General features: G+C 44.7%; 1 protein-coding gene across 1 annotated transcript in view; it reads right to left on the bottom strand.

The window, feature by feature from the left end:
- LOC144174961 (hexosaminidase D-like) overlaps positions 1–14203 on the bottom strand; it is a 31687-nt gene extending 17484 nt beyond the window's left edge. Inside the window, exons 1-8 of the mRNA XM_077703947.1 lie at positions 14071–14203; positions 13912–13966; positions 13629–13826; positions 10820–10898; positions 7510–7595; positions 5878–6061; positions 3135–3209; positions 510–705 (exon numbers count right to left, since the gene is read on the bottom strand). Coding sequence (XP_077560073.1) covers positions 510–705; positions 3135–3209; positions 5878–6061; positions 7510–7595; positions 10820–10898; positions 13629–13826; positions 13912–13966; positions 14071–14108 — 911 coding nt within the window. The 5' untranslated portion in view covers positions 14109–14203. The remainder of the gene's footprint in view (positions 1–509; positions 706–3134; positions 3210–5877; positions 6062–7509; positions 7596–10819; positions 10899–13628; positions 13827–13911; positions 13967–14070) is intronic.
- Positions 14204–14628: the final 425 nt, after the last annotated feature.

Genomic DNA, 14628 nt, shown 5'->3' with positions numbered 1-14628 from the left:
ATTGCTTTCATATCTACCGTGTGCATAGTGGCATTAATGTTTTCATCTTTTTTTTTTTCCCTTCTTGTTACTTCTTTTGTTTTGATAATTAAAAAAATTGTAATAAATCTGTTGTTTGAAATTATTACTGTTAGAAAGCCCTATTCTTCCTTTATCATTTTGTATCTTACACTTCAGCATCAACCATTTTCTGTGGCAAGAAAAAATATTTCCTGGAACACTCAAAAACGACAGATTTTTCCGCGGTCACGAAAGTGCTAATTTTGACCTCTGGCTCTTCGTCGTCAGAATAGAGGCAACTCTATGCCTGCAATCTACACGGCTGAACACGTTACCTCGACAACCGGGACCATACTCATACGCCTTGGTCTTCAACACCGAACATAGGAACAGCAGCCATGTCCTGGCTGATGTTCACCGTGTGAGTGCTTCGCTTTTATAAAAGTCACAGTGCCCTGCGATAAACGCTCTGCTGAACTGCACCCACCCAGCTTCTGGATTGCACCCACCTCTGCCAGCCGGCCAGTGCAATGCCCCTGAAGGACCCGGCATGCCGGACGTTCACTTGGAGCACCCCGTTCCAGGCGTCGTGGTTGCTGATGTGGAAGGCCGTGGGTGTGAGCACCTGGTTGATCTTGGTGGCCCCCTTGAAGGCACTGGCGATCCACACGTTGGGGAACAGGGACAGGTACTTGTGCCACATGCCTGCCACAACGACGACAACCACGGTCGCGTTGACAAGAGAGGGACAGAGAGTGTCTCACACAGTGGCGCTACGCTGTCAGCAAGTTCACCTACTACACGATCGTAGGTGGCTTTAAAGGGTCCATGAAGACAAAATTCAACTTTGGTTAACTTGAAAGAGTCAGGCTTCAGTACCTCACTCAGCTCCATTCCGGCCACAAAAGACGTTTTTTAACCGATAAAAACACAAGAAATACTTAAGAACTTTCAAATTTCGTGCCACAGTGACGTGTTATCGGCACAAGTGATGTCATATGGGCCATCACTAAAAACATAATTTTCAGTGTCTTAACTGCAGATCAGCATTCAAGTGATTCGATCAAACGGAACTAGTAGCCCACTACAATCGTCCAGTCATGTGTCCTGGCGATTGATCAGTTCGGCCGCCTTCAATCGCCTAAATAAGATTCTGTGACGTCATAAAAAAGTTGCCGGAAACTGGCTAGCGAGTCGCCACTCCTCCACGCGTTTTCTTTAATATCTCCATTATTTTTCCGAAGTTTGCGATGAAATCAGTATCATTGTTATCACGACAGAGCAGTCTTTCTAATGAACCAAACTTGTATTTTATCTTCATGGCCCCTTTAAGGGGCACATGGGTCTTTGGGACCGAAAAATTGCCCCAAAAAAGCATTTTCTTTGATATCACGTTTTTCTTCATGTGCACAGTTTTTCCTCCGAAAATTTTGTACATGGGACAATACCAGGTGCTTATAAAAGCCATAGAGGACCAATTTCAACAAAAAAATCACAATTTTCCCATAATTCTTCGCCACGATAGGTATCGCAGTGATAGCAAATTCTCGAGAGGTACATCCCAGCATGCAGTGCAGCCAGAAAGATCATTTCTTTATCACTGTGAAGCTGAATATTTAAACCATGCAATAAGGGAAGCAGATTTTGCATTTTGTGCTTTACTAGTCGTTTAATTAGTATTTTTAATTGGTTAGCAGGAGTACTTCAAACCTAAAAGTTAGAATTGATGTAAACTTATTTGTGATTGCAAAACAAAGAAACTGCTTCCCACATTTCATTCTCCAAAACTTCTGGTAGCTATATATACCTTGCTGGTAATTTTTTGTTAAATAGTTTTTTCCTATTGCTCTCAAGAACAGTCAAGGAAGATTTTTAATTAACTTGGAAACTAATTACCTCGCATGAAAATGAATTAGATATTTGAACTCAGCTACAAAAACTGAACAAGCCCATGAATTTTCATTTAAATTGGTTGGAAAGCAAAAAAAAAAAAAAGTTTCCAAGACCAGCGGGCCGGAACTGACACCAACTGGGATAAAGCGGCCAATTCGTTGAGTTATGGGAATCAAGTTGGCTGCAATGTATGACGAAGGCTGTGACTGCTAACAGAGCTGGGTTTGAACACAACATAAGCACCCTATAAACACAACATAAACACAACATTAATATCCTATAGACCATAAAACCTTACATTGTAAGAACTGGCATCACAAGCGTTGCTCTCCTTTTTAACAAAGGAGCTGTTTAAACTTGAGTTCAATCCATGCCTGGCAAAGCTCAAAACTCAGCACAGAAAAGTGGAGAGGAGGAAAATTCTAGGCCAAGATGTGTGAGAGAAAGTCGCGAGGAGGCCACTTTCTATCAATGTTGTACTAAAACATTCAAAATCGCCTATTTGCATTTCAGCTGCCTCTACTATCTGAGATAGTAAAGGCCGCTGAAATGCAACTAGGCGATTTTGAATGTGTCGGTAGGACATCAATAGCGTTGCCAGAAAAGGAGGCAGTGTTCTTGAAAACGAACTGATCATGGTAGTGGCTGACACGCGTGGGACAGCACCAAGTGTTTCCGTTATTCTAATCTTTAGTATATTTGTAACATTTTCTATATCTCGTCTTTTCACTGGCATATATTTCACCCTGGTTCAATAAAAATTGGAAGTACTAGCACTTGTTGTTGTCTTCTGTGTCTGTGTTTTTTTGGGATGAACATTACCAGGCTTAGAAGTGCGTGCTTGTCGAAGCTTGTGAAATCAATATAGCTAAAGCCGGCAATCATTTTGCATTAGGCATTGCTGAACTACTTCTGCAGGCTCCTATGTCACTGCAATGCGGGTTCCACATTGATGCTGGAAGCAGCATCATCCTTCAAAAAGAGCAGCATGGGTTTAAAATGACTGCGCGTGTTGCAATATAGCGAATATAAAACTTGGGACAAGTGCGTGATTTTCAGATACTACAGTCAAGAACATACGACCAAAGTAACCTTCAAATAAAAGCAACAGGGTGCAACGGAACCGAAAGAATATGAATGAAAATTGGAAAGGAATAAAGGGCATAGAAAAGACTGGAGAAAGAGAAGAAAAAAGGAAAGACCAAAAATGACGGCTCTAATATAGCAGGGCTGTAACTTGCATTGCTTGAGTCGGAACTCCGGCTGGGGGTAGTAGTGCCAAACCATGGGCTCCGCCAGAAGATTCAGTCGGAAGCCTGAATGAAAAAAAGAGAGAGCAACATCAGCACAGCACACGATTCCACCTTTGGGAGCATTTCGTGGACCAGCTATAACTCACACCGCTGTTGCACACACACTGTACAGTTAAATTCCACCTTTGTTAACCAAGTCCTCTCAAAATGCTACTCTGAGGGGGAATACGATGACCTGGCATGGTTGTGTAGAGGAGTTCAAGCCCTGGAAGCCTATTCAAAATGTGTTTTTTAAAGCAAAAGCTTTCTTAGCGAGAGCAATGGTGTCCTGTTAAAAAAAACTAATGCATTTCCCCATGGTTGGTTCACCGAAAAGCTTTGATACGATTTTTGGACACACGGCGGATGCGTGACACCAGGCTTCTATTGCGCCAAACTGGTTACTGGAAAATTGCAATAAAGGAACGTTTCTAGATAAGATAATACACACATCGATCATGAAAAAGGAGTACAAGCGTACATCTTTATCTCATAAAACACGTATCGGTACACATTTAGATCGGTCGTAGATGTGTTTGCTTATTAGTGCACGAAAAATCGTCACGTGGGTTCATTCTTCGTTCGCGATTTAGGTCTTTGAAAGTTTGACGATCGATTGGACACTTTCAGCAACGGCTGGTCACACTTTTAGCGAAGGTTTTGACACGCATTAGGCACGGTTACGATGTGAGAGAGCTTTCGCACTGCTCTCAACTTTCTTTGGGAAGAGATGGTAAGCTTTATAACCAGATAATTTTGGAAGATGGCCCGAAGTTGAATGAGAACTTGGAAAGCTGAAATGGCACTACACTGACACTGGGTGGCAGGTTACACACGTATTGTATGGCATGCCGACAAAAGGAGAGCTGCATCCCGCTAGTAGCATGTTGCTCGAACAAAAATAATGCTGCAGAACAAATAAAACAGTTGTCTATGATAGTACGATACAATACAATATAGTACGATACAAATACGATAGTTGTCTACGATATGCGAGAGCATCATGCATGAGACTCACAGTGCAATTTTTCGGGTAATTTAGTAAACTGAATTCATTCACACTCAATGTTGTTTTCAGTCAGTCCAAAACGGTTGACGTCACTGTTCTTTTACTCGTTACAGGCCAACTGCACCCAAATTTCACCTAGGTCAAATTTACCTCGAACGTACAGTATGTACCACCAAACCAACTGGCACATAACTGGTAGCAGCGTGAAATGAGTTGCTAATTAATTACAAACACTTAAAATAGCCCTGTCGCAGATGATGGCGCACCTTCTGGCGGATCACGCAAACAGCCATCAAGCGGAAGTGAAATTGTGGCCGGCCAGGTGCTTGGTCTAGAACAACCAGAAGGTAGATCACAATGGAAGAAGCCAAGGAATGCTCCACATAATAAATTTCACAGAGTGACTGAGCACATACTTCACACAGCCCACTCAAATTTAAAATACAGTAGGCTCACGATACTCCTAACTTGGATAATTCAAACAAATTTCAAAACTTTCATTGGCCCACTACATATTCAATGTATTTTACAGACGGTTATTTCAAACTGCTTCATAGCGTAAATTCGGTTACTTAGTACCTTTTGCTTGTCCTTGCTGGAAAATATATTCTGAATTTACCGCTTCTGCACATTACCATCCTTTCAGCACATCGCTGTGATCCGCAAGTTCTTGACCGGTGCAGAAAACTTTTTTAATAAACAAGCTGCCCTTGCCAGCATCGAAGATTTTGTTTAGAACTCTCATGCAAAGGCGAAGCAGCCATCCATTCGTGATTTTTCCTTGCAAAGTGTGAACAGCACTTGAGTATTGCGTGTGAATATTGGTTTATTAAATATAGGTGCATGTTTCATGACAACATAAGTTGGTATGTTGCCCCGAGTCATATTTATGAGAAACTCTGACAATTTAAACTTCTCATAATTCAAACAATCCTGGGGTCCCTTCGAGTTTGAATTATCTCGAGTATATACTGTAGCTGGAATGATCTGGGAACAGACACAGATGCCTTATGGTGCCTGTTCAGGGTGTGCTGAAAACCCTGCACGAGATGTGTGGCAGACCTTGCGGCCAAGTAGTTTAAACGTTCAAATGCAGGCTTAACGCACCACGGCTATGCCTCAGCTACAAGGACAGCTGTATTTGAAATGCTACAGATTAATTTCACCCACCAAGGCGATATTCAATAGAGCCTTTCAAATGGGGGCTATTTCTTTTCTTTGTGCCTGCTAGCAACAGGGAAGCTACTACTGACCATTGCAACCGAATGCAACGACACCAAGGGCAGTGAAGGCAAGCAATCCTCAAAAGCGAGTTTCTGTGAAACGTGGTGCGTGCAAAGCCGTAATTGCGGTTGGCTCGGATAGTTCCTGGGCTACTTAGTCTACGGATTGGATCTATTCATTCACCTCACCCAAACAGTGCATCAGGAGCTCTTTAGTGCATGTCCAACCCTCACACACAGTGTTATTTTCACATTTCACCCTAGTCAGAAACGCAGCTTCCGCAGTCGGGGTCGTCACTGTCAAGCCAAGCCCCAGTGTGCCCCTCAACAGCACTCGCCAGAGTTGAGAGAAGCCACTAAAAAGAAGCTGCGTTCATTCCCTGTTCGATGTGACAACCGAAGAAGGAGGAGGAGGAGGAGGGCAGGGACGGGGAGAGGTAGAGAGAGAGCGTGTCCCCACCGGTGATGACGAGGGCGTCCATGTCGCGCATCATGTCGTCCCAGAAGAGGAAGCGCAGCGTGGGGTACCTCTTGTGCAGCGTGTCCACCAGGCGGGCCAGGTAGTCGGCAAACAGGTGGTCCTTGCCCCACCGGTTCTGGGCCATCACCGAGCGGCACCGGTTGCACTGGCCCAGGTGCCACACCTGGGGGAACAGCACCACGCCTCCCGCTCAGTCTGCCCACACGTCTCTACATCACACAAGCAAAGGCTTGATGCAGTGGTCTTAGAAACTTTTCTTTCGCTTTCCAACCAATTTTGACGAAACTTCATTGGCTTGTTCAGTTTTTAAGTGCGAAGCACTTCTTAGTCGAACCTACTCCTTCCACCGCCGTCCGTCGCCCGCAGGTGTTATCGCGCCCTCCTCTCCTTAGCAACGGCGCGGTAGCGGAGGGAAGGCGTCCATAGCAACGGCGCAGTGACGTCACTACACCATGTGATGGCGCGCGCTCTCGCCGTGACGTCACGCACTCGCGCCTCCCTCCCCTTCCGCGCGCCGTGACGTCACGCGGTCGCGCCTCCTCTCCCCTCGCTCGGCTGCCGCTGCGCCGTTGCGCGCGTTCGCTGCCCTCTCCCCTTCGCTCGCCGCGCTTGCCCCGCGCCTACTCTCTCTCAGTTGCCTGGCTCGGCGCGGCACACTCCCCTATATATGCAGCAATAAACGGCCAGACCTCCGTGGGTCGGCTCGCACGTGCTCTCTCGCTCGGCTCCTGTAGTCGCGCGCGCGTCTTCGTCGTGCGTGTGTGTGTGCGAGATTACATTCCCTCTCGAACATCTCTCTAACATACACGTTAATTCACCAAGATTTCCGCAGAGGGACAAACGAGGCGTGTTAAGCCGAACGTGATCACGAGGGGGTGTTAATGTAACTAACGGGCAAAATGCCACCAAACTTCAACAAACTCCCCCTCATAGCATCACCCCGTGCTTCGCACTTCCTCATACTCCCCTTCGGAGAAATGCGGGGGAATTTTTTAGCTGATTTCAAATATCTAATCAATTTTGATGTGAAGAAACTAGTTTCCGAGTTCATTAAAAATTTTCCTTGATTGTTCTTGAGAACAATAGAAAAAAAAAACTATTCAACAAAAGATTACCAGCAAGGCATGAATAGATACCACAAGTTGTGGAGAATGAAATGTGGGAAGAAGTTTCTTTGTTTTGCAATCACATACACGTTTACATCAATTCTAACTTTTAGGTTCGAACTAGTACTCCTGCTAACCAATTAAAAATAATGCTAATTAAATACCTACTGAAACACAAAATGCAAAATCTGCTTCTCATATTGCATGGTTTAAACATTCTTCGTCACAGTGCAAAAAAAAAAAAAAAAGATCTTTCTAGCTGCACTACATGCTGGGATGTACCTCTTGAGAATTTCGTATCCCTGCGGTACCACTCGTGGTGAAAAAGTGGGGAATTATGGGAAATTTGTTGTCTCCAAATTTTGCTACCTCCACTTTGCTTCTAGCTCGACTAGTGACACTGAACACTTGCATCACATGTTGCATGACCTAACCCAAGCCACGCCAACCACGCGAATCAGATGCCCACGCTTCCAAGAGTCCCGTGAGAGAGGATTTCACATACCTCGTCGGCGCCTAGGTGAAACCACTGCGCCTCTGGGTGTAGCTGCATGACTTGTGCAATCATTTCGTCAACTAGGGATATTGACCCTGGAAGGAGGTGAAAACAAACAAACAAACAAATAAATAAATAAAAATAAAAAGTGCAAACCTAAGCACTGCTTATGATTCAATTGCAAAAGCATTAATCTCCAATAGTCAAATACACCAATAAATTATTATTATCCTTTTGCATCTTTTGCTTCTTCTGCCTCATTGGCATCGCAAAGCGAAGGGAGAGAGAGAGAGAGAGAAACTCTTTATTAAGGAGGCAAATGCAGAGAGGTTTGCCGACAACAATTTGCCAGCATGCTACTCTACGGGGAAAGGATGAGAGGGAAAAAGGTAGTAGGTGTAGTGAAGGAGAGGAGAGTAGCAGTGAGAAAAAAAATAAAATAAAATACGGTCATTTTTCAGGCCACTGATTTCAAAGTTTCTTGAAATGAAGGGACGACTCCCATTTCACTGACACACCAATGTCCAGGAGAAATTCAAATAGCGCAGCCAGGGTTTTGCGCTGAGCGGAGGGAGAAGGCCATGGTCCAAGTAATAGTCTCAATACCTATGGTTTAGGGTGGGGGCGATCAATTTTATGTCGTAAACGGCACCTTGAGTCGGCATAACCAGAGCACTCCAGTAATATATGTTGAAAAGTTTCAAGCGAGGGCAATCAATTTTATGTTGTAAACGGCCCCTTGAGTCGGCATAGGCAGAGCACTCCAGTAACATATGTTGAACAGTTTCAAGTGAACCACATTTATCGCAATATGGGCTTGATGTCTGGCTGAGACATTTAGTGTGAGCATACTTTCTACCCCCCTAAATGCTACTTGTAATCTGAATGGTAAAATTATTCTTGTATGGCTCACTACATGTCTCAAACACACATTTCTAATTTGAGGATGGGCCCTACTGCATTCACTAGGCCCACCTATAGCCTTATGGAGTGAGTTATTATGTTGCGGTGGTCTTAGGGCTGCATGCTTGCTTGCGATTTGGAAGACCCTGGTTCGAATCCCACCAAGACCAAAATTCACCCAATTTTCTTCTCAGCTTAAGTAACTTTACTTCTCAACTTAATTACCTTACCTTGTTTACAAGAGCTTCCCTTAGCATCCAAGCATTCATTCCCCTATTTTTCATTGTTGATCGACTGCCATTTTGACCGTTGTGTGCCCTACCTGTCTGCCAGAGAAACTCAACTTCTTACCAACCAGGTGAACTAGCGCTTTATTCTGCATTCTTTACTCAACGTGCACTTGCAGTGCCCAAAGGTGTTATAGCGGGGAGTTACAGGTTTGAAAAAAACCAAGTTTTCATTCACAGCAGACACTTGTACATTTGAGAGCCCATTCCACTCATGCATCGTTTTAACAAAAAATGAATTGGCAAAAATTACAGTCCTGGGACAGTTTTCCCTGAGTTTAAAGGAATGATCCATTCGATCTGGCAAATAATATGGCATCTGTAAATACATATCTTTGCTAATTGCAGTTTTTATTATTACATAATAAATATAGAAGTTTTAATCGCAATTTTCTTCTACGCCATGAAAGCAGCTCCCGATTCAATTCTTGTTTCAAAGCGGTACAACTTTCCCGCCGTTGATACCGTCCCAGGACGAACCATTCCGCCCTGTTCTGTATTTTTTCTATCTTATCACTGAGAGATACCTGCGCTGGATTCCAGACTGCACAGGCGTATTCCAAGACTGGTCGTACGCATGTCAAATACGCACATTCTTTAAGTCGCTGATGCGAACATCTCAAGTTACGCTGAATAAAGTTTAACACTCTCGCAGCTTCCGCGACAACGTAATCCACATGTACATTCCGTGAACGAGTCAGGGGAAAAGAAAACACCTAAGTTATTTGTAAGCTGCCTTCGTGGTTACTGGTACACCATTTATACAATATCTATATTCGATTTTCTTTTTCTTCTTTGAAAAAAAAAAAAAAAACGGACTCATTAAATTGCAAAGAAGTTTTTCACGTTGTACACTAGTCATGAATACATGCAAAATCGTTTTGAAGTTGGGAGGCATCCTGCTCACTCCTAATCTTCCGGTAGACTATATAATCACCGGCAAAAAGCTGAATAGACGATAAAATACCAACAAAAATATCATTGCTACAAATTTGAAACAACGAAAGATCTAAAACAGATCCCATTAATAAATATAAAAAAAGGGAAGAATGCATCCACAACAGGTGGTCAGCACACTGTGGGCTGTTCGTTCATGCAACCTCACTAGCAAATGGGAATACAGCATTCTGCCGCACTTTGAGAAAGAAACGTGCTACCAGAAATCGCCCTGCCTAGCCTGAGGAAAAGAGCTTGAGCCTTTGCATCCTTGAAAATTCCCACTTCACCCAAACACAGCAATGCGGTATGCCGGGCCACTGAAGAGGTCCATGTCGTACAGTGATGGTCATTCTGTTGAAGACCAAGCTTCCAGCCTACTGTGCACGAAGAGCATGGTACCTGCCATTTGATACTAACGATAGGGTTTACAGAAGGCCTGTTTGCCCACTACCAACAACAGAGCTCGATTGGCAGGTGTGTTGTCAGCCCCTGCCAAGACAGCAGGACAGCATGGCCCTAAGCTCTTATGGGCGCCAGAGGGATAAAAATTAAGAGGAATTTGGGAATGCGGTTTCGAGAAGCCAAGGGGTGAGACAACAAAATATCGGGCCATCCGCCGCGGTGACTTAGTGGCTAAGACATTGTGCTGCTGAGCACGAGGACACGGGTTCGATTCCTGGCCACGGTGGCCGCTTTTCTGATGGAGGCAAAAAGCAAAAACACCCACGTGTACGAGATCTCGGCGCACGTTAAGATCCCCAGGTGGTCAAAATTATTCCGGAGCCCACTACTATGGCGCACCTCATCGCCTGCGTTGCGTCGGCGCATTAAACCCTACAACCAAATCAAAATATCGGGCGAGCGTTCACTGACAAAGACAGTACTAGTGGAGCTACCAAACCTTAATGTGCTTATAAGCAAAACGAATATGTCTTTCTGTTGGCAGCAATGCTGAAGTATTAGTTACTTTTCCTGAATGCTGAATCCCCAGGAGGGGAGCTCTCCTTTCCTACCTCCCCCCCCCCTCCATCTTCATGGATGCCTTAGAATGTTCCTGTTAACTCTGCCCAAATCTGTAAAAATGCAGCGCACCCGCAAAGAAGGATTAGGGACGTTAACAGTGCACTTGTAAATAAATGAATATGTCAAGGAAAGAAAAAGAAAATGAGATCTGTTGACAGCATGCTTACGTGGGTGGGATGGGCAGAGCACATTGGGATACCGGGCGATTTCTCGGAACTCTTGGAACTTTTGCCGCTTTAGGACAAACTGTAAGAGGATAAGGAGAAACTGAGAACACATCTATTACTTTTGCAAGTTTCAATGACACAAGCAGCTAAGCTTCACCAGCAGGAAAATAATAGCTTGCACAGCAATGGCTTCAACGTTGCCTCTGCAAACAGTAATGCTAATGCGAAAGCAAGCTGATGTTGCTGAAATTAATTATAGATAGTGGTACAAAGCACGCAAGACACAAAGCAGTACTTCATCATGTTCCATGTTTTGACAGTTGGCGTGGTGGTCTGTTGTCAGCCAAAAAAATTCATGTGCTTCGGAGATTCAAACTGACTGCACATTAGCTAAAGCAGTCGAAGACAGTTGTTTCTGCAATATGGTACTTTCATAAGCTTGATACAGCCCTCCTCTTTAAAACCCCACCCCTAAACCCTTGTGCCCCCAAACACTGTGCTCCACAATAACCCTATCAACACTGAAGTTGAGTTCTGAATGACTGGCGAAATCTGTTTACATTCAGAGCAGTCTTCGACTCAAATCACTCTATGCTTTTTCATTGAGCGAAAGCTAAATCCTTGCAGGTGCATGTAAGTTAGTGGTAGAAATCTGTACTCATTTTACTAACATACAACCATTCAAGAATGGGGTATGGGCTGAGGGTTGTGGGGGAGCTCTGTGCTTAGTTGCCTCTGGAGAGTTTTGCCATAAGGTTTTTTTTTTTAAAGTAAGAGCCCAAATTGCTCCCATTCGGTCATCACAAGTACCCCTTACAAAGCAGCTAGCTTTGGTATTGTTCTGTGATTCTAAATTCCCAGAACCTTGCTGACGAGACCTTTTATTTACACTAGCAGTCTCATAGATGGCCTTACTGCAGTTTTCAAATGATAAGTAATATTTGCTAAGAGCGTTCAGTGGAACAAAGAACCTTTTTTTGCTGGCATCTGCTGATTCTTTTTCTTCTTAAGCTCACAAATTTTTTTTAACTACCAAGTAAAATTAATGACTTCTGAAATGACCTGTGATGGCAGTCTTGTCACAGGACGTTGTCACAGCCTTGCCAGAGGTCTTGTCACACAGCAATATGAAAACACAGTCATGCGCAAATGCCAGGACCAGACAACCTTCGACATCAACAGATAACATCCAGGTCGCGAGGGTTTATACCACGAATTGCAAAATTCATTGCCCAAACGTTTGAGAAGCTTGCTGATGAAGTAGCCGTAAAGTAGAATCGGGTCCTGCCACAAAATATGTCGGAGAAACGGCTGTCGGACAAATGTAACAGTGAGCAGAACAGCAACAAAACAGCGTTGTAGAACAGCAAAACCGGTACTGCGCCGTGTTTTGAGACAAGCGAAAAGTGGGACACCAAAACCAACCTCACTTTTAATGCCACAAGAGTAAGCGCGCATTGGGTTATATAGTTAAAACTTGCCTTTAACATGCAGAATGAGAACTTAGCCTGTTTTGCATACACCTACCATAGGCTACGGATTAATCTGAGCAACGTAAGGCTCACTACTGCACGACGAAGTGACTTACAGGTGCTGTCAGAAATAATTGGAACAAAAGAGCTGTAGCTGAACTGCATAGGAGTGCCGTGTAGCTGCACTGGGGGTAAACAAAAGGAGCAGAACACGCATGTGTGTTTGCTGACGGTGATAACCCATCTACACCTCTCAAGCCACCTCTTTTAACGTGGCAAAGAGCATTCTTTACAGCATACTGGCCTTGGCGAAGGCGCTGATAGCAAAGGCACATCTGGCAGTGTTTCTTACACACTTCCAGCGCGTGTGAGCTGCTGAAGAAGTGGTGCTATCACAGGGACATGAAGTGACAATTTTTCCATTCTAATATTTTTAGGTGTGTCTGCTATCAGCGCCCTCGGCGGTACCAGCAAGCTGCTAAGCATTCTCCGATCTTTGCAACGTTAAAAGGAGTGGGTTGAGAGGTATAGATAGGTTATTACCGTCAGCAGGCAAGCATGCATGTTCTGCTCCTTTCATTTCCGCCGGTGTGCGATTCGGTCACAGCTCCCGTGTTCCATTTACTTCTGACGGCACCTTTAGCCTGTATTCAATAGTGAGGCACGCATGCAGGCAACCAACCATGTGAGTGCGCCGTCCAGGGCAGTAGCCAGAAATTTTTTTCGGAGGGGGTTATGGGTTTCGGGAAGGGGGTAGTTCTGCCAAAAGCAACAGTAAGTATTGCTTACGCGCTCCCTGGAAAAGATTTCGGGAGGGGTTCGAACCCGCAAACCTCCCCTCTGGGTACGGCCCTGGCGCCGTCACTGGTTACGTCGGGCTCCACGGGATGGTGGTACTTGTCTGTGCTAAGCCCATGATATGGGTTGGACATTCCAAGCTCTAGCCCGCCGAACGCAAAGTAATGCCTCGACTACAGTGTGAGTGCAATTAATAAAAACTCCGTTGACACCACCATTGAGAATCGGATTGAAACGGAGCAGACAATGCACGCCAGTGTTATTTTTTTCTTGGGTACAGCCGCAGTGGCACAAGCCGCGCCACGTCCATGGCGCTTTAGCCATGTCCGTGGCTAAATTGACAGCTAAACTTTTCAATGAATGCCACCTATACGCACAGGCGCTCGTTATTTTTGTCGTTAAAAAGGCAACCTCCCGGAATCGATGATACTAAATTGGCAGTACACCCACCCTTCATGAAAAAAGAAATAATAATAAAGGGCGCTGCTTAAAGCCAGCACAATTCCTGCAAATCGCATTTCAGACACAAGCATACATACCTCCAAATGGCCGAACGTCTGGACTAGAGGTACGACTAGAAGGTTGCAAAGCTTGGCTATCTGCAGTATCTTTAAAATGCAATCTTTAGAATACGCTTCGGGATGCCTGAGGTCGGCGAGCTCTCCACCATACGGGAATGTGTCCTCATACTCGATGAGGACTCCGGTGGCTCCAATCCTTGCAATGAACGGCAGGAACTGTAAGAAAAACACGAGTGAGAGCTAGACCAGAGCTAGGAGGATGCAAGATAACTGTAGTTCAGGAATATACGAAAGTGCCAACCTGTTCGTAATACGTATCTTTGAAGGCCGCTCCTTTAAGATCGAGATGAACGAGCCTGGAAAGCGCTGCTGATTAGATTGACAACAGCTGCGCCTGGAGCTAGTAGGATATTTAAAAGTCGACAAATGCCCATAGGGGCGAATCAGCGGTTGGTAATACCTGTGGAAAAAGGTTTTACATTCTTCCATTTCTGTCATTTTTCGTGCAAGCTGGGTCGAGGTAGGCAGAACATGAAGAGCCGTCACCGGGAACGAACGTGCTTGCTGTTTGTAAACTTTCACTACACGTTGACTTGTCTTGTCTCGGCTACGGCAGGCTACGGCAGCAACAATACAACAGGTGCGATGACTGATGTCATTTGTTTCATAATAAAAATCCTAAACTCTAAAATAGCTTATTTTATCTAATAATGCACTAATAACAAATGTTTTAGGTATCAGTTGCATTATTAAGGTTATATATTGCGCGCGTAGTTTAAATGGTTGCAATCGCGACCGCCGGCTTTCGTAATTAAGCACCACGCTCGTAATTAGAGTAACTCAAACGACATTTCCTACCTTACAGATCATATACGCTGTTCGAATTCCCCGTAACATTGTGAATGTAACGGCAGATCTAATGTTATATGCGAGCCCAAGTGACCACGCCCGGCACCAATGCATGCGGGGCGTCTGCTTGATGCACTCGGCTCGCTCTTTCGAGCGTCCGGCGCGGCAG

The sequence above is a fragment of the Haemaphysalis longicornis genome, unplaced genomic scaffold (assembly GCF_048455015.1).
Source record: "Haemaphysalis longicornis isolate Haplotype H1 unplaced genomic scaffold, Haemaphysalis longicornis Haplotype H1 scaffold_3, whole genome shotgun sequence".
NCBI classification, from domain to species: Eukaryota; Metazoa; Arthropoda; class Arachnida; order Ixodida; family Ixodidae; genus Haemaphysalis; species Haemaphysalis longicornis.
The sequence above is the reverse complement of the archived record's forward strand: the minus strand, read 5'-3'. Positions and strand labels throughout refer to the sequence as shown.